This window comes from Pelmatolapia mariae, linkage group LG22 (genome assembly GCF_036321145.2).
Source record: "Pelmatolapia mariae isolate MD_Pm_ZW linkage group LG22, Pm_UMD_F_2, whole genome shotgun sequence".
NCBI lineage: Eukaryota > Metazoa > Chordata > Actinopteri > Cichliformes > Cichlidae > Pelmatolapia > Pelmatolapia mariae.
In genome coordinates, this window is record NC_086245.2 from 12,511,981 (window position 1) to 12,535,902 (window position 23,922).

Consider the following 23,922-nt stretch of genomic DNA (forward strand, 5'->3'; position numbering starts at 1 on the left):
ATCATCCTTTTTCAGTTCTAGTTTTACTTCACCTCTCCTGAGAGAAATAAGTGGCTTGTTTACTCCTAAATTCTTCTCTTTGTTCACAGCTGATGTAAAACTCTGAAAGTCTCCCTATTATAACTTTTGGTGTGCACAGCGAAACAATGCTGAGTTTAACTGTACAGAGAAACCTCTTCTATAATGCTTTTTTGCATATAGTAATCATTAAAATCTGTGGTATTGCCTCTTTAAATGGTGCGAGGTCTCTGTCCAACAGAAAAGAGGTTGGAGGGAAAAGGTGGGAGTCGAGCCAGCCCGTGTGTGCAGGATCACAGATGGTCGTTTAGCCTCCTGAGGAGAGCCGGTGTCTCTGAGATCGTTTAACTTGGCCTCACGCTGCACGCCTCTCTCCTCTATCACACGGTCCCAGCTTCCCCCCCGTGTCGGCCACGCTGGCTGTCTTGCTGTTTGTGTTTGTTACATCTTGCTGCTCCCTCGCTGGGCTGTCATCTCGGCCCCAACATCAGGACTGATGGGCGACGTCTGGAAATATTTCAGGATGGATTCTGGGAAGTGAAACCGCAGGTATAGAAGCACAAAACAACATTTTTTGCCAGGATGAAAAAAACAAAGCTCATTACACACTGACATCACTTTCCCTTCACACATTGTGTCTTTGTCTGCAAATCACTCGACAGGCTTAGTCTCCTTGTCTACAACGACACAATAAGTTTATTCAATCGAATACTGCGCTTGAATGCATTTTAAAGGCAAACATATGTACATATTGCTTGATCATTTTCATTTACTGCTCATCAGTCAGAAGGACACCTGTCACAGGCAGCCATCGATCCCGCTTGTTTTATGACCCTTAAATTTACCCCAAATGCACTTTTTCAAGTTTTTCTGCAGTGAATTACCAGAAAACACCTAAAAAAACCAAAAAAAAAAAACATGCAACATACCAGTGATTGTTTCTGTGTTTTTATTCAAAACTGGGTTTTTTGTATCACAATATAAATATTAACCCTCTAAGGTCTAAGCTATCAAAGATGCAAAACTCAATCCCGCAAAACTCTTAAAAAAATAAAATAATAAAAAACGGCAAAATGAGCCTTTTTGATAAAAGTATGGATAGGTTTTAATACGTGTGGAATATGTGATTGCCTGGACTTGCAAGAACAATTTAACAATTACTAAAATTACAAAGTGTGATTGCCTAGGGTTGGAGTAATGTAGTGAGACAGAGCAGTAACATAATATGGAAATAGCACAAGTGCCTCAAAACTCTACTTGAGAAAAACCCATATATACATATACTGTGTGTCAAGTCATAATAACCTGTATTTAATATATGTACAAATAATTTAAACAGTAGTAAGCAGTGGCCACGGCTGACTGCCATGCACACGGGAGGACAAACATTGTTTTACAGCAGCTGGACGGACCTGTGCTCTGCAGTGACAGCGTTTGGCAACGTGCAAATGAGTAAACATCCAGCTGGTGCAAACAGAGCGGGCAAGAAAACAGCAGCTGACATACAGCAAGAGAGCGATAACCTTAAAACTAAGGAAATGAAGAATTTGAGGCTCCAAACGAATCCTTCTGGGAATCAAAATGTTCTTAATCCATAATGCCTCCTGAGAAAAATGCTCCCATATGTCAGTTTGTGTAGTTTCCAGCAGCTCTCTGTGTTTCTGGTTTGCTTTTGGTTGTTATTGAAGGATCTTCGTTTTGATGTACTGACAGAGGCAGATGGGGGCCGTGGTGCAGTGGCTCCTCTGACCTCTGTGGTGTGACGATCCTGAGAGCCTCTCAGACACGAGGAGCTTCACATAAGCCGCACTGTAGGTCATGAGGAGCTGGTAGGCTTTAGCCTGCAAGGATAAAAACAAGGACATAAGCAGATATCAGATGTGTTTGAGAGAAAATGTGAGGTGGGATTGAAACTATCAAAATGCAATCTTAAATGTGCTTTGAAATGATTAGTTAAGCCTTTTCTGCAGGCTACACTTTGAAACAAGGGGCTTATTAAGGTCTCAGTCATATAAACATAGCCATAAAAACGATCAGATACTCATTAACTGAAAATACTAGTGCAATCTCTAGTGCAACAGTAATCAGCAGACGGGCACTGCTGCTCAAATGCACTCGACTGACTGATCATCAGCGAGTCTGAGCACCTGTGGTGGCTGGCGGTAAAAATCTTTGAGGTGGTGGGTAAGTGGGGCAAAGAATGTAAGGCACAAACACTAATATTTCCTAAACCTTTACATGAAAAAAACAACTTTAAAAACAAATCTAAATAAACGTTTTTGCCCTCCTCTTCTTTTGGGTGGCACATTTTTCAGTGACTATTTGATATAAGAAGGAGGTGCTCAACCCACATCCAATTGGCTAGCTGCACTTGTGGTGGAGATGGCTGTACAAGCTACTGAATCATGGCACATACTCAGTTTTTCACTCACTGCTTTTGCCTTAGTTTCCGCTGAATAAATAATGACATGGTGTAATACAGTATATTGTGTATTGTTCAGCTGAGGCTCTACCTATTTTTAGAATCTGGCAAGAACCAAGAAAGAACCAGAGGGGGGAAAAACACAGTTTGGGTAATGAGCCACTACTGAGCTGTTTTACGCATTCATTTCTTAGAATTTAAGCCCAAGTAGTCGTGCTGACAGATTTCAAAAGCAGCATGTCTTTGTCAAAGAGAAAAACTGACACGTCCTGTAGAAACCACACTTCTTTGATATCTGAGGGATTACATGTGTAGTTAAACTTCTTTGCACTGAGAGAAAGAGCTTTTTCACTGGTCCGGCCCACTTAAGATCAAAGTGAGCTGAATGTGACCCACGATATAAAATGAGCTTGTGAGGTTTGGTAACAGCTCTGATTTTAGTGCCCCGTGAAGCTGCACACATCTGTGATCAGCCAGATGTGATAGATCTGTTGCTGATATGGCTAGCGTGGGTCTACTATGGCCCAGACCATCATGTCTCTCACCTGAGAAGGTAAAGCTGCATTGGGGACGAGGCTGTAGTTTTTGGTGGCTGTGGCGTCCTTCTGCTGGTTGGATGATCGGCCGCTGGCTGCGCTGCCATTCCCCAGCAGAGGCGTCTGCTCATCGGAGTCCTGCTCCTCCGCATCTGAGTCTCCGGCCGACACTTTGGTCACCAGGACGAAGTGAGACATCTTGCTCTTCAGTTTTTTCTGATGGGAGTTAGACATTGATTTTATCATTTTAAAGACCAAATGTCTGCGTTTGTTCCCTGCGGCAACCTGGAGTTATATTTCTATCGATCTGGAAGGAGGGCAAACAGCGGAGCTCCAGAAAAATCGATGCAGCAGCAGCAGCAGAACAAACCGGGTGACAGATGTACTCGACTCTCTCACCTGAGTGTCAGTCGTCGCAAAGCTGAGCTCCTCTAAAGTTTCAGTCAGCGCCCTCAAACAGGGGGACATGTCCCAATACACGAAGTACAGCTACAGAGAGACACAGAGAGGGGACAGCAGACTTGAGCTTCAGTGGACCACTGATGCCTATTAATCACCAAATTATTTCATTTTAATAGATCTGTTTAAAGCATGGAAGATGCCCTGCACCACAACATGCTATATTATTACTCCTGTGAGCACTTCAGGATTTATTTTATATTTACCTTAAAAGCAATCTTGCATCACTGCCTTTGCTGTTGGATTAGTTGGTGTTGGAGTTTTGAATGACTCATACTCTTGAGTTTTAATTTGTATCATATTTGCTATATCCGACATGCGACATCTGACATTTTCTTAGGCTTTTCAGGTGTGGGCGATCAAAAACTCATTTATTAAATATGATTCAATAGGTGATAAGTCCTTAAATTGTTTTTTTCTAGTTTTGGCAGTCAGGAAATAAAGATATGAAAACTGTTTTTGTCTTTTTTATTCTTGGACAGCATGATGTTGTTAAGGAGACTAGTCTGTGTGCTTCTCTTTTCCTAAACCTTTATCGTTATTCTGCACACTTTTCCTCCACATCACGATGTTTTCCACTGAGGTCAATTAAAGGTTTTACTTCCTCTCATTGGCCGTTTCCCTTCTGTCTGACTGTTCGCTGTCATTGGTGCTGAATCGTCAGTCATCTCTATATTTGTGTATTTATCTTTGGCAGGTTGTAAAAAAAAAGGGGAAAATGAATGAAGTGGAAGTTGGTAGTCTGAACTGTATGAAACAGCCCATACTCAGCTTCATACTCTGCCAGTTTGAACTGATGTTATCAAACTAACCTTCATGTTTCCGGTGCAGTTTCGCACCCAGTCAGCCACGCCCACCAGCAGCTTGTGTCTCACCAGCATCTCGTTGACCTGGACCAACCGAATATCTAAATTCACGTTGATCTGACACAGAAATGGTTTGAGAATCAGTTCAGGGTCCGACTTGTGTCAAAACTGGCTTCACTGGCACGTCGTGACAGCTGACTTACCTGCTTGTTACTGCAGTGAAGGATGAGGATGACGGCAGTGGTGAGGACGATGGAGATCAGGCTGACAGAGAGACAGAGGACCCAGTAGTCGCTAACGGTGATGTAGAGGTGGAGGGTGGAAAACACGGCACACCACAACACCACATACAGCACCTGGTGGAAGCAGAGGGGAGGAGGCTTTAGGAGTGTCAGCTGTGAAGCTAAACCATTAAATATTCTGGTCCTCAAAACTGTAGGGCGGACCCACTTGTGAAAATACTGAGTGAAACTAAGCGAATAAGAACGTTGATGCTTTTGCATCTTCGCTGAGCATGAGCTCTGCTCGGATTAAAGTCTAGCTGGATTTCACTCTGCCTCTGTGTGATTGCTAATGGAACATTAAAAGGGTGATTTTTACTGCTGTTGTTGATGTTTGTTCAGAGTTATTAATAAAGGTTTTCTTATGAAAAACCTCAAATTTACCCAGAACCCACAGAGATGTGTTAATTATGCTTGTTTTGATTGGAATTCCAAACTTATTAGTCTGTTTATTAATTACTAGATAAACATAAAAGAATTTGTAACTACAGTTTTTCACTAAATACTTACAGCCAGAGCAAAAACACTGAAAATCATGGCAATTACTCCATTCATGACTCTCAAATGAAAGGACTTCCTGTTTTCTCTGCCATATGTCACCTAAACTACACATTAACAGTTTCACACAACTCCGTGCAGTCCTGTGAAAAACTAATGACCCAGCAAATTCAAACATGCAATGGCCAGAGAAATTGCAAAAAAAAAAAAAAAAAAAAGAAATCATCTAAAAGTCTAAATGTTACAGAAAAAGACTGAACAAGTATAGTTTGGTTGGAAGGGTAGCTGGGAGACGGCCTCTTCTAAGCACAGCTTTGGTTTGCAAAGTTGGATCTAAACAAAAAGATTTATTTGTATTGAATATTTAATAAAGAACAATGCTTTTTAATACTGAACTAGTGTAAAGTCAATTGACTTGTATGCTAGAACTAAAGTAAGCGTGGTAAAGTTTAAATGATACTTTTAATGGATATTATAGTCACAGTGCATAGATAAATACAATAAAATCAGTAAATCATTTAGTTAAACAATTTAAGTTTCACCTGAAAAAATATATAAATATTGTTGTTTTGTTTTTTTCAGGATTGTTTGAGAGTACTTACACTGTCTATAAAACCTGAAATCTGTGTAACTTTTCCACATTTCTTTGTAAGATGTTGTAGCAGCCTTTAAGGGGAATTCCTCTGAACAATGAGCCTGTGAAAACTTCCTATCTAGGAGGTTTGATGAAAGTGCAGAATTTCTGTAAGTTACTCAAACTGATTGATGGAGATCTTTGTCTCTTTCGCTCTCTCTTCTCTTTTCACTCTGACTGTCAGAAACAGCCCGCACAAGAAAAACATTTCACAACACAAGAAAAACATTTCAAAGAAAGAATGAAAACCGAAAGAAAAATATTGAAAACAAACAAAATAAACACAGGAAGTGATAATGGAGAACAGAAAGATCATCATACCGGCGCCATTATAAAATGAAACTGAGCCGAGTTGAAAACCATGTATCTCCTGACCGAGGGGACGTCCAGAGCTGTTTTCAGTGGAGTCTCCATGTCTTCACATGGAATCTAAAATCGTGAAACAAACAAATTAATTTGGTAAAGATCTCTAACGTGCTGCTGTTCGGTGTGTGCGCGTGTTAACCTGGAAGCCTTCCTTCTCCAGTTTGGCACGGCACCGAGGCAGATCAAAGCTGGGGTACAGCATCGAGCAGCTCGGCACTGACGCTACACACTGACCTGAGAGAGAGACAGAGTATGGAAACAAAACCTTTGAATCGATTGATTGATTCATTTTATTTGATTCCAATACATAAACCAAAAAACATTACAGACCAACACCTTGACAGTGTGCGTGCAATGAGAATAAGGAAGACTAAAAAGTAATCGTAAAGATCAACTGATTTCAATAGTGGACCTTTTTTAATGTAGGTCATTAAAACCTCACTCCACCTCTGGTATGTTAGTCATCACAAACAACTTTAAGAAAAGTAGCCGCAGGATGAGCTGTGGGGTTAAAATATGCACCACAGATTTAGAGCAGACTTTTTAATCCGAGGCCTTTACAAAACATAAATAAAATCTAACACTGTGTAACTTACAAGGAAATGAGATGAGGAAACTGTGCTCAGAGGTGAAAATTGCCTTTATGTGTTTCTGGTAAAGCGTGCAGGCCTGAAGCATTCCTGGCACAACAGTCCCAGCACTGGTATGTGGTTCATTATAAGGCGCAGGAGGAATTTCACACTTCAGGTTTGAATAGGCGACTGCGGAAGCAGTTCTACGAGAGCATAATCCAGGTTTTTGGGGGTTTTTTTGTCCTCTTTTCAAAGAACGTCTCTGTTAGCTGTAAGAATGCGCTGGCTGATTGTGTTGGTTTAAAATGTGGCATGTGTGACTCAATCACTTGTCACAGGAAACCAAGAATAGAAGAAAATAAAATAATGACATGTCATCAAGGTGTCTGTGTGAAAACTATTTTGGGATCATAATGCCTACCACATACTGCTTCAAAAGTCTCTTTGGGTGTGGAGCCACTCCAGATGGGGCGTGGACAGTGAGGGGAAAAATAAGGAATGACGTTAGGTTGAAGGATGATGATCACTGCTATTGCACTGAAAGAACCTGCATGGTTGTGTGTGTCGCTGTGTACTGTCACATGGGGGCAGTGTCAGTTTGCCTGTGGGCTACTCTGGTTTGTGCTGTTTTTGGATCTTTAGCTTCTGAGGAGTCTACAGAAGTCGTGCAGTCAAAAGAACTTCTAGTGAAGTGAAACTCAGTGCTAAAAACAATGAAAACTGCCCACTGCAGTCAGATCTGTGCTGCTTTTTAAAATCTCCGATGCAGTTTTTTTCCTTTTCAAGCCCACTTTATAACCAATCAGCACTGCACCTACAAATAATGTTATTGCTATTGGGCTGTTGAATTCTTGGACTGCATGTAAGCATGGGTTGCATACCCAAAATCCTTCACTCTGTATTTAAAAAGCCTGCACAAGGGCACTCAGTGTGGTACCGTGATTTATGTTTTAGTGCTAAAAAGCTTAAAAATGTATTAAGACATCCAAACACACGCGTGTGGAACACAGACTGAAACAGGCCGGAGTCAGAAACAACTTGCAAACAATCCATCCAGAGAGTTCTTGAATTATTGTTTAGATTGACACAAGCAGTCTTTGAGTAAGAACGAGATTTTAACTCGCTTTTTCAACCTTTACACAACTGTTGCATTAATATTTTCTCTGAACTGAAACAGGCACTGTAATCATAGTGGAAGGTAGTGTAGGTCTGACTGAAGCACTATGTGGGTAAAACTGCCTACACATTACATCTACAGGTGCTTCTGGACCATGGAAACCTGTGCTATGAAGCTCCCAGCACCCGGTCTTTGTGCTGATGCTAATGCTAGCAGAGGCTTGTAGCTCTGCAGTCATTGAGCCAACACAGAGTTGGCTGCTTTTCCACACTGTCCACTTCAGCAGCGACCGAGCTCTGTAACTTTTTATGCCTGAGTTGCTGTGATCTCTAAAAGCTTCCACTTCTTATCACATCACATATCACAAATTACAGATGAATGTGGAATATCTAAGAGGGAGGAAATTTCAGTAACTGAGTTGTTGCAGGGGTGGCGTCCTATTACAGCACCACGCTCTGATTTAGTCAATGACCCATTCTTTCTCAAATGCTTTTAAAGGCAGACTGCATGTTTGGTGCTTATTCACCTGTGGCAACGGGACTGAAAACACCTGAATTCAAACCCAATACTTTTCTCCATATAGTATGCGAGATGAATTACCCAATTTGGCTTTTATTAAATATGCTTTATCAGCTTGTTCATGTTATTTACAACCAATTCAACAGATCAGTTGGTAGAAAACACACAGCTTTGATAATAATCCAGTGCTTTGACAGAACTGGAAATCTAATCTACTAAAATGAATTCCAAAGATTAAGGTCACACAAACACACACAAAAAGAATAAAAAATATTAACATATTTCAAAGAGACTGGAGGCAGGCAGTTAGGGAGACAGCTAAAGGATGATAAAAGGCATCACATCTAAGCAAATCTATAGAAATGAATTTTTAGAAGCTATTTAAAAAAAGCTGTCAATTCTGAAGGCTGGTCTCCTCAGAGAGGTCATGTCACAGCTGAGGGTTGTCTCTAGATTTCAGTTTCACCTTTTGAACCACCAAAAAAGCCCCACCTGAAGCCTTGAGCAGGCTCATACGAGGTCAATTATTCTGCTGCCTCGCTCGGAGGCAGACCCAAACAAGCTTTAAGAATTGATCAGTAAACTCTTAAATCAGTTTGTCGACAGAGAGAAGCCAGGATGGGGGTGATGTGATGCTGTCTGAAGTATCCAGTAAGATGCCAAGCACCTGCCAGTCAGCAGGAAAGTGCAATAATCCAGGTTTAAAAAGTACATAGACAACTTTCTGCAGATCTGAGTGTGAAAGTGTAGCTTTAATTCTATAGATGGTTCTAACCAGGAGAACTTTTTTTAACGTGAGACTCAAACATAAGGCCTGAATTGAAGTGAACACTCATGTTTCTGGCAGCTTTCAAATGACCAAGAGAAGCTCTCAGTTTGTGGGATTGAACAATAGCATTTGTGGTACTTTGTTTCAGAAACTGCTGTGACGGCCAACATTTAACCTCACTGAGGTGGTTTAAAAGAGCAGCTCGGCTTTTAGGTCTCATTAGAAGGTATATCTGCTTGTCCCAGGCGTAGGAATGAAAAGAGAGGTTCGGGAAGCGAATAAATAGAAAATAAAATTGCACCACAGGTAACATAAGCTGCAGAGGATGAAGGGTTTCCTACACTGTTAAGAATGCTCTCATGACTGTTTTGTATCAGCAAAAAGAAGCAGAAACATCAAAGTAATCCAAATGAATTGATTCAATTATTTCTCTACAGCTGCCATGGGCCTTAGTAGGCTACATTTTGGCCAGGGTTAGGCACAAAGATTTTGTTATTTATATATCCTACTTCCTGTTTTACATCTAACAGCTAAACATCCTGATTCATACTGAGACCAGAAGCCTTGTTCCTTCAAACAGACGCAGTAAAAAGGCAATTCATTTAGTTAACAAGCTACAAATGTCAACTTGCAAAACAATACTGCCAGTAAATCAGCATAAAAAGCTATATGCCATAAATTCATCTACCATCAGCAGCTGATCTTTGATGCACAAAAACTGAACTAAGGATGAATGAAGAGCTGTTTACCAAATACATACAATAAAAAATGCAGTTACCGTTCGACCAGTCAGGTCTGCTGTTGATGCTGTTGACGCTGTCCCGCGCATGAGGTCTGGAGTACTGAATTTGAACGTCCCCCTCCCTCTCCTCCACTATGTGGCAAACTCCGTTGCTGTCCTCCATCATCTCGGGGGTCATTGTTTCCTTAAGAACAAAAGAATTAAATTAAAAAAAATCTAAACTGTTAAGCTTAAAAGTTCCTCTGGCTCATGTGATGGCAGAGTCATGCACGATTTTGCAAGAATCACAAGAAGACAGTCACAAAGAAAATCATTTGTGTGTAAGAGGTTGTCACTGCCAGTATGAATAGCATTGGGAAACTGTTTGGTAAGCCTGGAGAACACATTTGTGAGGAAGCACGTCATGATAAGAGATAAAGTAAAGAGGAATGCATTCACTTATTCTTTTTCTAGTGTATGATTCCCAACAAAGGGGAACTTCAAGATGGTACACACAAAACCAAGGGAAGTAAAATATTTAGCGACTATCAGTACTGAACTGCGCAGAGAGCTGAGTCATGGGCATGAAAGCTGCTCTGTGGCTTTTCAATAAATTAGAGAGAAATTACTGGAAAAGTTAAAATCACTTTTGCATTGATTACATACTAGAAGTAACTTGACAAGCACCTGAAAAAAGTGTAGCTGTACTGTTTTACATAAATATCATATATATACAACATGCATGGTTTTATGCATGTTGTATATTAGATGCATGTTTGAACTTTTTTACTCCACCACTGGTGGTGGTCAGAGGGCCCGGTGGCGCCAGTGTCCAGCAGCCTCGCCTCTGTCAGTGCGCCCCAGGGTGGCTGTGACTACAATGTAGCTTGCCATCACCAGTGTGTGAATGTGTGTGTGAATGGGTGGATGACTGAATGTGTAAAGCGCTTTGGGGTCCATAGGGACTAGTAAAGCACTTTACAAATACAGGCCATTTACCATCTTACATCACCTTGATGATCAGTTACATCAGTCAAATGTTACAAATGCAGCACATAGTCCTCCAACACAGAGAAAAGCATGTATATTAGTCTCTATATGCCTGAAAAATAGAAAAAAATCCAGTGAGCAGTACTTCTGGTGGTGAAAATGCCTTGTTGATGTCAAAGGTCAGACGAGAATGGCAACAGTAACTCAAATCACCAGTGGGTATAACAGGTAAGCAGAAGAGCATTTGAAAATGTAACACGTCAAACCTTGAAGCAGATGGACTACAGCAGCAGAATACTTGTCCTGTCAGCTAAGAACAGGAAACCGAGGCTACATTGTTCACAGGTTTCCCAGCATTGGATGTAAAAAGACTGGAAAATGTTTCCTGGTCTGATGAATCTCGATTTTTGCTGCCACATACAGACAGTAGGATCTAAATTTGGCATAAAAAGCGTGGCTCCATCCAATCTCGCATCAAGGATGCATGGTGGATGTGTCATTTCTTTTTACACACTTTGCCCCTTAGTACTAAGTGAGCACAGTTTAAACACCACAGCCTACCAGACTATTGTTGCTGACCATGTCCATCCTTTTAACAGTCACAGTGTACCCATCACTTAATGGTTGGATAATGGACCATTTCGCAGAACTCAGAATGGCAGCGCTGAAGATAAAAAGTGAGCCCAGCTAAGCACTAGTAAGGTGTTACTTGCTGATCTGACAGGAGGCTGAGGCCTTTATAGGGTGACTATGTAGCCTATAAGGTAAGGTTCTCATTCCATTTCATGTTCATTTCAGCAGTCCATGGATCCCTACATCTTTGCACCACTTGAATAAACTCTATAAGAGCTTTAGGTGCACATGTATAGCTCATGTTTCCCCTAAACTGCAGTATTCTGTAAGTAAACTAAAAGAAACTAAACCCAGAGTCGAGACCAGTAATTTAAAAAGCTAAAGCTAAAAGCTAAATATGTTAAAGAAACCACAGCTGATAACGGGGACAAAAAAAACCCTTAAAGAGGCCTTTATCGCTAATAAACACATTTACGGTTAACTGTGAGAAGTCTGCAACCTTGCAGGAAACTTTGACTTCTGCTTTCGGGGCTGTGGGCCGTGACTGCTGTGCAATACTGATACAATATCTGCTTACAGAGGCAGAACAAATGGGCTGAACTGTTGACAAATTACATTTTTGTGATTATTTTGGAGTTTTACCAGTATTGTCGTTGCACACAAACGTGCAAAAATGCCATAGCAGAGAAGCTGCCTCATAAAAGAAGAGGAGACACAGGTTTCTTGTGGACACTACACCTGAACCAGAACCCTCTCCAGCACCGAAACTGAGCGTCAAATAAAAAAAAAAAAATGAACGTAAATGTTTTTTAACCAGCTCTCTCTGCCTGTCACTGGAAACAAAGTTTTGCAGTTAAGTGTGACATTTAAACTGTCAGTGTCTAACCTCCTCTTCCTCACTGCTCTCATTCTGACTTTATTTACTTTCATTTTCACTTCCTTGATTGTTAATAAGGTCTAGCTGGCATGGAGACAGTTTATCACTGCCTGCTTACACTGCACCTGCAGATGAGGATGGGGAAGAAAAAGAACTACACACTTTACACATGTGCAGGCAGGCTGTATCTTTGCACTCACTGCATATTTTTACCACTCAGAGGGCTTTATCAGTAAACACCCAGCTGTTATCTTTACAATGCATCATTTTTTCATGTCCGGTGTTGCAAACTGCACATCCTTTTTGCCTGCTCGTAAACTAAACTGTGTATCCCTGAAGTTAAACTGAAGCCTCGACGATGACAATGGTTGAATATTTTTGCTCCTACGCATTTCTTTGTGCGCAAAAGTTCATCTGTAAGTTGTTTTGTTTCCCCTGACACCTGTACACGTGAGAGCTCCAAATCAAGACTAAACATGTCCTACCTGAACTTCAGATGAAACTCCATCTGTTCACCAAAGCTGTCATCTTTGTATTCCCTTTGTCCTTCCTACCATAACTCTTGTTAATCGAGAGAATTACCACATGATGGTCCTACAGACACACACAGAATTGAAGCGTATGCCTCTATCACACACGAATGTGTCTCAGCCTCTCTCTCTCTCGCTTTCTCTCTCTCGCTCTGTTTCTCTCTCTCGTGACTAAGCTCAGCACAAACTCATGACTGCAGGAATGTGGTTTGTGTGGTGTTCAGCTCAACATGTCAGCACTAGAAATAGGCTCATGGCCTTCATGCAGGGACCTGTTGAGAAAAACTGGCTTCATTTTGATATATATATATATATATATATATATATATATATATATATATATATATATATATATATATATATATTTGTGACACAGAATAACACAAAGTTTTATCCAGTTTTATGACTATTTAAGGTTAGTTTTCTCTTGCAAGAAGCTACATCTTCAGAACGACTTTTACACATTAACTCATAAGGTCCAAGGACGCCACTGCGGGTCAATATGGATTCACACGAATGTGAAGATCTAAATATAATATCCCCAGAGAAAGGTCAGATCTTAACACAGTCCAAAAAGAAATAAAAAATTTAGACAATAAATCAGACATCTACAGCCACAGCACCCTGTGTATTAGTAATTTTTTCACATTTTACCTTTACATGTGGCACCAGCTCCCTTAAAAGACAAACAGCACCTTCCACATCCACACAGAAGTGTCATGGCATTCATGTTTTTGGCAGTTTTAATAATTAAAAGTGCAATCAGCAGCTGCTCTGCTGCAGAATATGATAGAATATAAAGAGAGACGTATAATGTGCACTGACACTTAAGTGGGTATGCTAGTTTACTGATTTATATCTTAACCACCGGATTTCCCTCCTTCCCTCCTACTGAAAAACACCTCTAGGCACACACAGTTTTTGAAAATGTTTTGTATCTTTTCAAGAAAAGGTTATATTGCACCAATAAGAGTCCTTCCTCACTGTAAAGGTTTAAAGTTTAAACTTTTTTTACTGTAAATGTCACAGTGAAACTGATTTGAGATTGGGAGCTTCAGTAAATAGCACAAAAACCATTTTCTGTTCTAACTTTGCTTTTGTTTTGTTTTTTGGTCGTGTGTGTGTGTGTGTGTGTGTGTGTGTGTGTGTGTGTGTGTGTGTGTGTGTGTGTGTGTGTGTGTGCATGACAGGCGCCCGTGCTGTTTCTGCCCCCATGTGGATAAAAGTGGTAAGTGCATGAAACCTTTTCCATGTTCTTATCTTTTGAATGGACGTCTGAAATTTAAGAAAATTAGAATTACATGCTCAAAATTTACACACCAATGACATTTATTCCAAAAATAAAAACAAACAAACAAACAAACAAACAAACAAACAAACAAAAACATGTTTAATACTGTATAAAACGGTGGCTGGGAAGTGCAAATCACATTTACAACATCAACAACAAAATAAAATTTCCGAAAACACTTTTACATAAAAAAACAAAAACAAAAAAATGACAACAAAATAACATTTAAGAAAACACTTAACAAATTAGCAAGTCCGCAACAAGTCCGTTTGTTGAAATCCCGTGTTTAGCTGCTTCTTCTTCTGCCGCTAATTTAAAGGCGCGTTACCGCCACCTGCTGGGCTGGAGTGTGGACCGTGACAGTTTTAAGGCCTGGATATTTTCTTAAGAAAATCCCCGTGGCATTTAAAAATCTGAACATCATTATCTCACCCATACTCTTTTGTAAAATCTCTTCAAACATTGACTGAACACTACTTCTCTGAAAAGCCCTCGTTTAGCTGACTACAAATCACTTTTCTGTACTACAAATAATGGAGTAAGCCTAATCGCGAGTCACTTCCGGTATTTTAGACAATCCCTTTCCGTCAAGAGCCACTTGTTAATGTGTTGCGGACTTGCTAATTTGTTGCGGACTTGTTAAAGTGTTTTCCTAAATGTTAGTTTGTTGTCAGTTTTTTTTATTTGTTTTTTTTTTAATGTAAAAGTGCTTTCGGAAATGTTATTTTGTTGTTGATGTTGTACATGTGATTTGCACTTCCCAGCCACCGTAGGTATAGTATATAAATATACACGAATAATTGGTGTATAGAAGCTTCTCTGTGAAACATCTATAATATTAGTTTAACTCAGAAAAATAAATAATAAATTATGAAACTTTTCCTTTAATTATTAAGGAAGGATGTGCAAGGATGTGTAAAACTGTACAACATGCACAATACAACCTTGAATACGTATTGCCTTTAAAAAAAAAAAAGACATGATAAAAGTAACTGCATTATTTACTTATGTAATGTAAATAACGATACTCTATAATCAGTCGTTAGGATTAAAAATGAAATCAAGTAAAGTTTCCTCTTTTATTTTGATTTGCTTTAGTCATGTGACCGTCTTTGTCATATGACTTATTGGGAAGATGTGTTGGTTAAAGATGTAACGCAAGATAAAAGAGGAGAGGCTTTCGCGCGATCTTTGCTGTGTGTTTCTGTTCTGAAGAAGAAGAAATCCGAGGAGGAAGTCAAACATGGCAGCATGGCGGCTCTCTGCACTGTGGTTACTAGTCTGTGCTTTGGCGTCTTCGTGTGTCCTCACCGTCAACCCTTCCCAGGTACAGTACCTGTTATTACCTGCTTATTACCGGGTTATAGCAGCATGCTGAAGCCCTGCAGTGTGTGCGGTGGAGCTGGTGACGTGTTAGCTAAGGTTGGTTAGAGTGAAACCGATTCATTAAAGGTTAAATGTTAGGCTTTTTGTTTCTTTTTCTCTAGAACTTCCATGATTTGGGGATTTCTAAGGTATAAATTATTTTTAGGTAAATGTTGCTGTTGAATAAAATAAAAATAATTTCCAGAACTCGAAGCATGATCACATGTGTTACATGACACCTAAAGCATGCTGAAGATGCTCTTGGCCAAACTGGTTTTGCCTGTAGATACTTCTCAGTCATCCCTGACTCTCTTTTATCTGCCCTCCTCCCTGCTGTTCAGATTGACCCCCTGGTGTTTGAGGAGCAGCTCCTGTGGGTGAGTGGATCCCAGGGCCAGGTGAATACCTACAGGATCCCGCTGCTCACCTTCACCCCCAAAGGAAGCCTGCTGGCGTTTGCAGAAGCCAGGAAGACTTCTTCTGCTGACCGTGGAGCGAAGTTCATTGCAATGCGGCGCTCCACAGACAAAGGCAAGACTCAGCTGAGTCAAACTAACAGCCTGTATACGTGCATTCGATCACAAGTCAGAGCAACACAGAGGGTCAAAACGTGCAAAACTTCACTTTTAAGCAAGACTGGGAAGTGGAAGCGCTGGGAAGCGCTGCAAAAAAAAAGGCAGATGTCAAAGCCAAATGCAAAAAATAATAAATAAATAAACAGATAAAGGTGTTAAAACACTTTTGCATCATTTTTGCTACATCTGTAACTTTTGTGCAAATTGTTTAGGTTTTTTTTCTGGGGGAAAAAATCACGCTGATGATGTAGAAGTCTCAAAAACTAACATAAAAGAGGTATCAAATACAATACACTGGAAATAAGCAATCAGCTAATACCTGTCGTGAGCCATGACAGCATTTATTTTTTACCTCTGCCCAAGAGGTTGTGTTTTTGGTAGCGTCATTGCTCTGTCTGTAGACACGATAGCTTAAAACGTTAAGAAGGATTTGTAGAAGAGCAGCACAGTCATGATCCATTTGTCCATCCCCCTGAAAACTCTGAAAACTGTCCCTGTGTTAACCTCATGTGCGATTAAAACAATTACGGTGCAGCGCAATGCAGAGACTCACACACCTGTCTCTGATGTTTGCCCTCTCTGTGGAGACCAGTTCAGTTAAGAGAGATGTGCCATTATCATTAGCATCAGTCAGTTTTTGCAGCAGATATTTGGTTTTACAAATATTTTCAAAATTATGTCACACATGTCACAGTTTTAGCCCTGGTTTGTAGAAAAAAACAGCAATACAACAGCTTGATTGCATAAATTCTCGTGATTGAGCCCCAAACATAAAACTGAAATCTTGGTTTTAAAAGGAGAAAATGCACAAAATTAGTGGAAAACATGGACAAAAAAAAAATCCAGAGTTATAACACAACTGTTCCGTGAGTAGAAAGTTAAATCATAAAACATCAACTCCGAAGTCAAATTGAACAATTTATCGTCTTCCAGGAGCCACCTGGTCCCCGACCAGCTTCATCGTCGATGACGGGATGAAGCCGGACGGCCTGAACTTAGGCTCCGTTGTGGTGGACGAGGAAGTGGGCTCAGTGATTCTGATCTACGACGTGTGCTTCTACCTCGACCACTGCAGCCCACCCAGCATCATGATGGTGGAGAGCCGGGATGACGGCCTCAGCTGGACCCCGCCCAGAAACCTCTCAGTTACGCTCGGGGTGAAGAATTTCATTCCCGGGCCGGGCCTCGGCCTCCAGGTGAGAGAGAGTCATGTGACACTGAAGTGAGTGAACTTCTCAAGCTGTAAAATGATTTCAATGACCTTTAAGCCGGATTCATTTTTATTTGGATCATGTGAATCCTGACAGGTCAGTATTCCCATGAAAGTCATAAAGTAAGATTTTACTGCGTGGCTTTCCACCTCTGTAATTATGCATAATTTTGCACGTGTGTGCAAACTTAGTGCACTAGTTTGGCAGTATGAATCTTTTATTGTCAGTGAAAAGAGTGTTTTTTGTGCATTAGAAGCACCGAGGCCCTTATTGAATCTGCTGATGGATCAGATCGTTGATCTTGATCAGTTTTCTGTGTGGAAGGAGAGCTGTCCTGCACTGCTTTATTATCTCTGTGTAGAAACACTTTCATGTGTGCAAAAAGCTGCATTGCTGTGAATTTAGCAGCTAGCTTTAACAAAAGGAAATGATGAGCCTGGAGGTTAAGTGATAGAAGAGTTTGGAGCTGGTTCTCGATTCCTGTCTCTTTTTTTCATTCTGTCCAAATTAAAGAAGTGAGAGCAGAGATCCTCATAGCTTCAAGCTCAGACAGAAAATGGTCAGTATAGCACCTGAAAGTGCAACAGTTTGGCACAACAGGGTTTAAATCCCTCATGGAGCACCAGTTCATTAAAATGAACTTAGTGTTATAAACTGAGCTGCCTGGTTTTGCTTTTGATGCCATATCACAGCCTCTCTCAGGCGCGTTGTTTGTCTTTTCTTGTTGAGGTCAAATGATCCACCATGTAAAAGTGCCGACATGTATTCAGCCTCGGCGTCACAAGCTGAAACTCACTGACCATGTGCACGCCTGAACTCGTGATGTCACGTGTATCATATTCCATACAAGCTATTCTCAGTTTCTGAGACCTCAACATTGTCATTGAGAGATTTTTCTGAAAATGCAGAATCAGTTACACAAGAATGCCTGATGTTGCAAGAATTGTCACGGTTCTGGTTCATTTTGACCCAGCGTTTTCAGTTCTTTGAGATTTTTGTATTATGTCGAGTTCATTTGTGATTTATTTCTATGGTTCCGCTGTTTTGATCCCTTGCCCCTCATGTTTCTCTGTGCCCCCTCTGTTCTGTGTTTAGTTTTCTCTGCCCGTGTGTTCCCTCTGTGTAAAGTCCATGTTTCTTGGTTTGTGTCTTCGCATGTGTGAGTTTCCTGTTTTATTCTGAAGGTCTCTGTCTCATATGAGTGTTTTCAGTTTTACGTCTGTGTAAAGTTTATTCCTCCCAGTTTAGATTATCTTTTGTTCCTTTTTGCCATTCTCTCCTTGTGTTTTATTTTACAATAAACCTCCTTCGTATCTCAGCGAGTGCCTGCTCTTGGGACCTCATTTATTTCCCCACACGGTTAGCCATGACAAGAATGATGCAAATTTAAACTCATATATGCAAACTGATACTTTTTCTTTAAAAAAAAAAAAAATTTCTGGTAAAGGTTTAATAGTTCGCAGGTGATCAACAGGTGTTACTGCTGTTATTGTAAAAAAAAACCAACTATATTTGGTGTTTATACTTTTTAAGATATATTTTGTGGCTTTTTAGTTTTTATTCTAGAAAGGACAGAAGAAAGAAACCAGGAAAGCTATGGGAAAAATTCAAACCTGGGCCTCAGGAATAACCTTATGGCATATGGTTTACCTGCTGTACCAGCGCCCAGTTTGAACTCGAGTGTTTTTATTGCTCCAATTCAGAGGGAATAAAAAAAATCTACTTCTTGGTTTACTGCTTTTTTGCTCTACTTAAAATGTAAGTGACCTGTATCTCTAAAGCAGATAGATTTGGAATAGATTTTGATGACTTTAAACAATTTTCACAGTTAAAGCATAATAAAAAAAGACTTTAAAACTGAAACAAGAACCTAAACAAGGAACCAATACTTGAGGTTGCAGGAGAGCACAAAAACAACAACATGCATAACAAAAAAACCCAGATTCATTCAGTCATTACTTTGCAGTTTAAAGCCTCGGTAAACCCAAAAGGTTTGCTTTTTAAATAAAAACCTTTAGGTGTTTAGTGATCTACTCAGATGTAATACTATGCACTGATAAGAATTATAACAGAGGTCACGATGCTGACTCTGATCACCATCTTTCTTCCTGTTTTGTCTGCTTTGGACTACAGAAACGCTTCAATCCCGCAAAGGGGAGGTTGGTGGTTTGCGGTCACGGGACGCTGGAGGGCGACGGTGTTTTCTGCATCCTGAGCGACGACCACGGGGAAACCTGGTACAACGGTGCGGCGCTGAAAAGTATCCCCTACAACCAGAAGAAGAAAGCACAAGACTTTAACCCTGATGAGTGCCAGGTAAGAGGTATCCAGGAAAATGTGTCACTGGGATTAAAAATGTCTTTTTTTGACAATGATCCAACAGACACACAGCTACCACACAGCACAAACAAGTAAACACTATGATGATGTAAAATAACATATAAAGAATAAAAAAGGTAAAGTTTTAAATTGATTTCAGTGTGACTTTAAGAGAAATCACATTTACCAAAGCAGTATTTTCACATTCCTATAAAACTGGATTAAACTTCCACATAGTTACCTGCTTTGCCAGTTTCAGTTCCTTCTGTAGATTCTATGAACTGGCATCATAGTAAAAGAGAAGTTCATAAAATATGATATCATTAAAGCTAGGTCTGTGCAGTGACACACACAAGCATTAACAGCTTCTTTTTACTCGTTTCAGTTTTAGTCTTTTCTCTCCCGTCTCTTCTTCTCCAGCCGATTGAGTTGACTGACGGCACCATTGCCATCAACGTGCGGAACCAGAACAAATACCACTGTCAGTGTCGCATTGTGGTGCACAGCTATGATGGAGGGTTGACCCTGCCTTTGGAGGGCCTGATCTTTGACGAGGCACTGGTGGATCCTGTAGTGGCAGCCGGAACTCTGCAAAAAGAGGGCGTGATCTACTTCACCAACCCCTGCAACGAGGAAAAGAGTGAGAAGCGCTAAACTCTAGTAAACAAAGCACTTTAATTCTGTAGAAGCACAGTTTCTAGTTTTGTACGCAGTACTTTTGTTTATTTTAAGTAAAGATATAGTTACACTGATCTCTCCTCATACGAAATGTTCAGCTTTCACACAGTTTTTTATACTCTTGTCTCTGTATGATGTCAAAGAGAGCAGTTAGCTCAAGTTAGCTCAAAGGACAGAAAGGGAGGTAAAATGTCTTGTTTCTAATAGTAGATGAATTGAAGGGCTGCACAAAGGCCCCCAAAAAATAAAGAACGATTGTTTTGATGAGTAAATCTCTTCCAGAGTTTAATAATCAAAATATGGAGCCTGTAATGAGGATAATGAGGATAAGTCCCCTTCCAGTGAACATACACTGTTCAAAAACACTAATGGAGCACAATCTTGAAGAATGTCAGTAGACTCATTTTGTAGTGCTCTGGCAGTTGCACAAAGGAGCAGAGACTGGTTCTGCTGCTGGGGTGATGCCCTTCTACGTCCCTGCCTAGCTCCTCATGTAACCTCCCCTGTCTCCTGGTATCTCCTCCACACTCTTGAGACTGTACTGGGGGGCACAGCAAACCTTCTTGTGGCACATATGGATGTGTCACTGAACTATCTGTGCAACCAGAGTACCAATAGTGAGAAGGACACTAACACAGAGCAACACTACAGAAAAATCAGAAAGGACGGATAAGGCGAGAGCAATGGTCTTTGCAAAAGTATTCCCTTTTTTGGTAGTTTGTCTCCTCGTTGCATCTCATGTTGTCACTTTAATTTGCACCAAAGCAGCCGAAATAGATTCACGATGGTTTATGCTCCCTAAGTGGAGAGATTGATATACGATGATCGAGGATTCCCTTCGTGCTTTTTTAAATTAAACTGAAAACTCTCTTTAAGATTTATGTTATAAAGTTGGGTGATCGAGTAAATAACCTCATAATCTCCCTCAGGAGTGAACCTAACCTTGAAATGGTCGCTGACAAACGGCAAATCTTGGGAGAAGAAAGCCATGCAGATATGGTCGGGACCGAGCGGCTACTCCTGCATCACTTCACTGGACAGCGGTTCTGCAGATGACCGCAAGTACATCTTTGTTATCTACGAGAAAGGCCACAATCAGTATTTCGAGACCGTCTCGTTCGCCAAGATCCACCTGTATAGTGGCCATTAAAGCAGACGAGAAGGTAGGTAGAAAAGGTCAGATAATATTATTAAATGCTTTACTTAAACATCCAAAAGTTCATGAAGTACATCTAATGTGTCCTTGCACTTAGATAAGAAAAGCACGTACATGGCTATTTGCACAAAAATAAATATAACCTTTTAAAATATTCCAGTGAAATCAGAGAGCGCACTTTGAGTATTTAAAGTTCAGTGTGAACAAGAGGAACAGCTGATGTTAAAATGTCCTGTGACCTGTTGTTGTAATTACTGTGTTTAAATGTAATCAAAGAACAGAGGTAAGCAGGCAGCGTTTGCAGGAGAACCCTCGAAATAAACATAAATGCTGCTCTCTTCTGTTAACTGAGGAGGATCGTGCGACTTTTCATGTAAGATGCACTGTGCAAAAATTAGTAAGAAAAGAAAATTACGCTTGATACATGGCAGCACGCTGCGATGATCAAAATCAAGACGCTTCGGGTGGAAGAAGAAGCATCCATTTAAACTGTATCACCCCAACACGCAGAGACAAAGTTGTGGATGAGAAGCCGGATTTATGTCTGTTCATTTGTTGTCTTATGCAGAACAGTGTGAACTGTCTAATAATATTTACACCTGTTTTCTTTCTCAGATTGAAACACTGCAAGAAAACTAAGAGGGTTTTTTAATCCATCAAATTTCTCAGGAACGCAAAGAGACTTTTAAACTAATTTTATGATGTCAAAAAAATGGAGAGACAAGGATCTGCACAATGAATGTCACGCTATTTTTGATTAAAAATCTTTTTTCTATTTTTTTCTATCCTTTACATTTTCCAAAGCTGATTTATGTCACAACTCTTATGTGTGTTTTGGTAAATAGCTGCAGAGCCACAATATTCTGACAGACTCCTGACCTCACACAGGAATGATGAAGCAAGAGATGCTGAAAAAACTACCACTACTTTCTTTTCTGAGCTACCTTACTGATATATCATTGAAATGACGGTAAAACTGACACCGTCATAGACATCTGGCTTCAACCAGGCCACGACGCGTGCACAGTGTGGCCAAAATCTAGAGCTGCATAGAGACGTCAAACTCATTTAAATTGTGGGCCTGACCAGTGAAACCCCCTTTTCTGTCGCTGTAAAGAATTTTAACTGCACATTTAATTCCTGAGATCTCCTAATATAAGAAAAGGAAGAAGACCAATTTCAACAGTATGTAAATAATAGAAAAGGTTCTGGTTGCTCATTGGCCAGACTGTCATGTAATTTTTAAACAGAAAGTTGATTGGCCATCGGGGAGGTCTTTACTAGTAGTAAAAGTTGTGAAAATGCAGTTAAAAGTCCACAATTTATGCGCACCTTCACGTTTTCCAAAGCTGCTCAGCGGGCCAGATGGAGTCTGTGCCAGTCTGATTCTAGCCCCCAGGCCTTATGTTTGACACCCCTGGTGTAGTCACATAAGTGAACTTCTTAAATATACAAGATGCCTCAAATTCATGCTGACTGAAATCAGTTCTGCTTTTAGAAAACTGATGTAAAATAATAAATTCAGGTACCTATGTGATCGAATGTGTGAAAAAAAACAAGGTGCTTAATGTAACCAAAGGAACTATATTTAGATTTCTGTAGAAAATGCTGCATTTTTTTTTACCTGTGGGTTTTAAATGTCCAGTTGAGTCCATTAGATCTGCTGTAATAATAATAATAATAATAGTTTCCTTGTGTACTGTAATTGCATTTATGCAACACTTTTCTGATCTTACTGACCACTCAGAGCACTTTAAACTACAAGTCGGGTACATTAAATGTGCTGTAGCTGATTTTCTTCTTTGTAATGAAATTGTTCTTGTTTCTGTTTCTATGATGGAAAAATGTCACTTTATGTTTTTCTCTGGGTGCCTGTTTGATATAAATATGGCTCTAAAGTAGGAAAGAATTTCCTTTTTTCACAGTTTTAAATTGTAAAATGTTTATTACTTTTATTTTGGAACGTACTTCTGTTTTTATTGTTTATCCAGGGATTTAGTTGGGATGTGAAAACAGGGGGATTTTTGCAGAGGATCTTCACTAATCAGCTGTACAGCAAATCAACAAATAAACTGTTTCATGAAGTTGTGCATGTGAAGTTGGATTTTTTTAAATATTATTTTAAAGAAAATCTTCTTTTTACTTTCTACATTTTTCAGCATCATTTTTGCAAAGTGAGTTTTTAATCTGAGTGGTTTACATTTACCTGTGTGCGTTTGTGTGTGAATGACGTAATAAAACAGTTTTTGTATGTAAGGAGAATATGTTGTTGTTTTAGTTATCTATTGTAAATGTCCAGTTGGGTTAAGGATGGCTACTATTTATAGAATAAATAAACGAGCCTGATCGTTGCAAGCACAGAAATAAAGTCATAGATGTACAATTTAACCCTTAAAATATGCTGTTTATTGGCCAACCACACAGGGAAATGCATCCATATGACATTGTATTATGCAGAATATATAAACTTTATGTTTTATATGTATCTAAATCTTTATGCATACACTCTTTGAATAAAATCTAAAGAACAGTTTGACCTGCTGCTTCATGTGGCTTTCTGTCCACGCGTGAAGCCCATATATCTCCTAAATACTGCAGTATTCTGTCTAAGTAAACTGTAAGTAAAGTCACATTTACAA

General features: G+C 39.9%; 2 protein-coding genes across 2 annotated transcripts; one reads left to right on the forward strand and one right to left on the reverse strand.

The window, feature by feature from the left end:
* Positions 1-950: 950 nt before the first annotated feature.
* tmem268 (transmembrane protein 268) lies at positions 951-12,795 on the reverse strand. The gene is made up of 9 exons (XM_065471873.1): positions 12,644-12,795; positions 9,776-9,923; positions 6,160-6,254; positions 5,976-6,083; positions 4,445-4,597; positions 4,248-4,358; positions 3,376-3,465; positions 2,986-3,192; positions 951-1,859 (listed from the first exon to the last, which is right to left on the reverse strand). The coding sequence occupies exons 2-9, from the start codon at positions 9,915-9,917 to the stop codon at positions 1,698-1,700; spliced, it is 1,068 nt and encodes a 355-aa protein (XP_065327945.1). The 5' UTR covers positions 9,918-9,923; positions 12,644-12,795; the 3' UTR covers positions 951-1,697.
* Positions 12,796-15,123: 2,328 nt separating this feature from the next.
* Positions 15,124-23,819, forward strand: LOC135933734 (sialidase-1-like). Its single transcript, XM_065471875.1, has 7 exons — positions 15,124-15,306; positions 15,686-15,875; positions 16,853-17,115; positions 19,264-19,446; positions 19,870-20,089; positions 21,057-21,290; positions 21,899-23,819. Exons 1-6 carry the CDS (start codon positions 15,223-15,225, stop codon positions 21,275-21,277), a joined length of 1,161 nt encoding a protein of 386 aa, XP_065327947.1. The 5' UTR covers positions 15,124-15,222; the 3' UTR covers positions 21,278-21,290; positions 21,899-23,819.
* Positions 23,820-23,922: the final 103 nt, after the last annotated feature.

Coding starts and splice junctions, on each gene's coding strand:
- tmem268 (XM_065471873.1), bottom strand. CDS start 9,917: ATGACCCCCGAGATGATGGAGGACAGCAACGGAGTTTGCCACATAGTG. Junction 4,598..5,975: donor TTCATTTTATAATGGCGCCG/GTATGATGATCT, acceptor TGCTTCCACCAG/GTGCTGTATGTGGTGTTGTG. Junction 1,860..2,985: donor ATGCAGCTTTACCTTCTCAG/GTGAGAGACATG, acceptor TTATCCTTGCAG/GCTAAAGCCTACCAGCTCCT.
- LOC135933734 (XM_065471875.1), top strand. CDS start 15,223: ATGGCAGCATGGCGGCTCTCTGCACTGTGGTTACTAGTCTGTGCTTTG. Junction 17,116..19,263: donor GGCCGGGCCTCGGCCTCCAG/GTGAGAGAGAGT, acceptor TTTGGACTACAG/AAACGCTTCAATCCCGCAAA. Junction 19,447..19,869: donor TTAACCCTGATGAGTGCCAG/GTAAGAGGTATC, acceptor CTTCTTCTCCAG/CCGATTGAGTTGACTGACGG.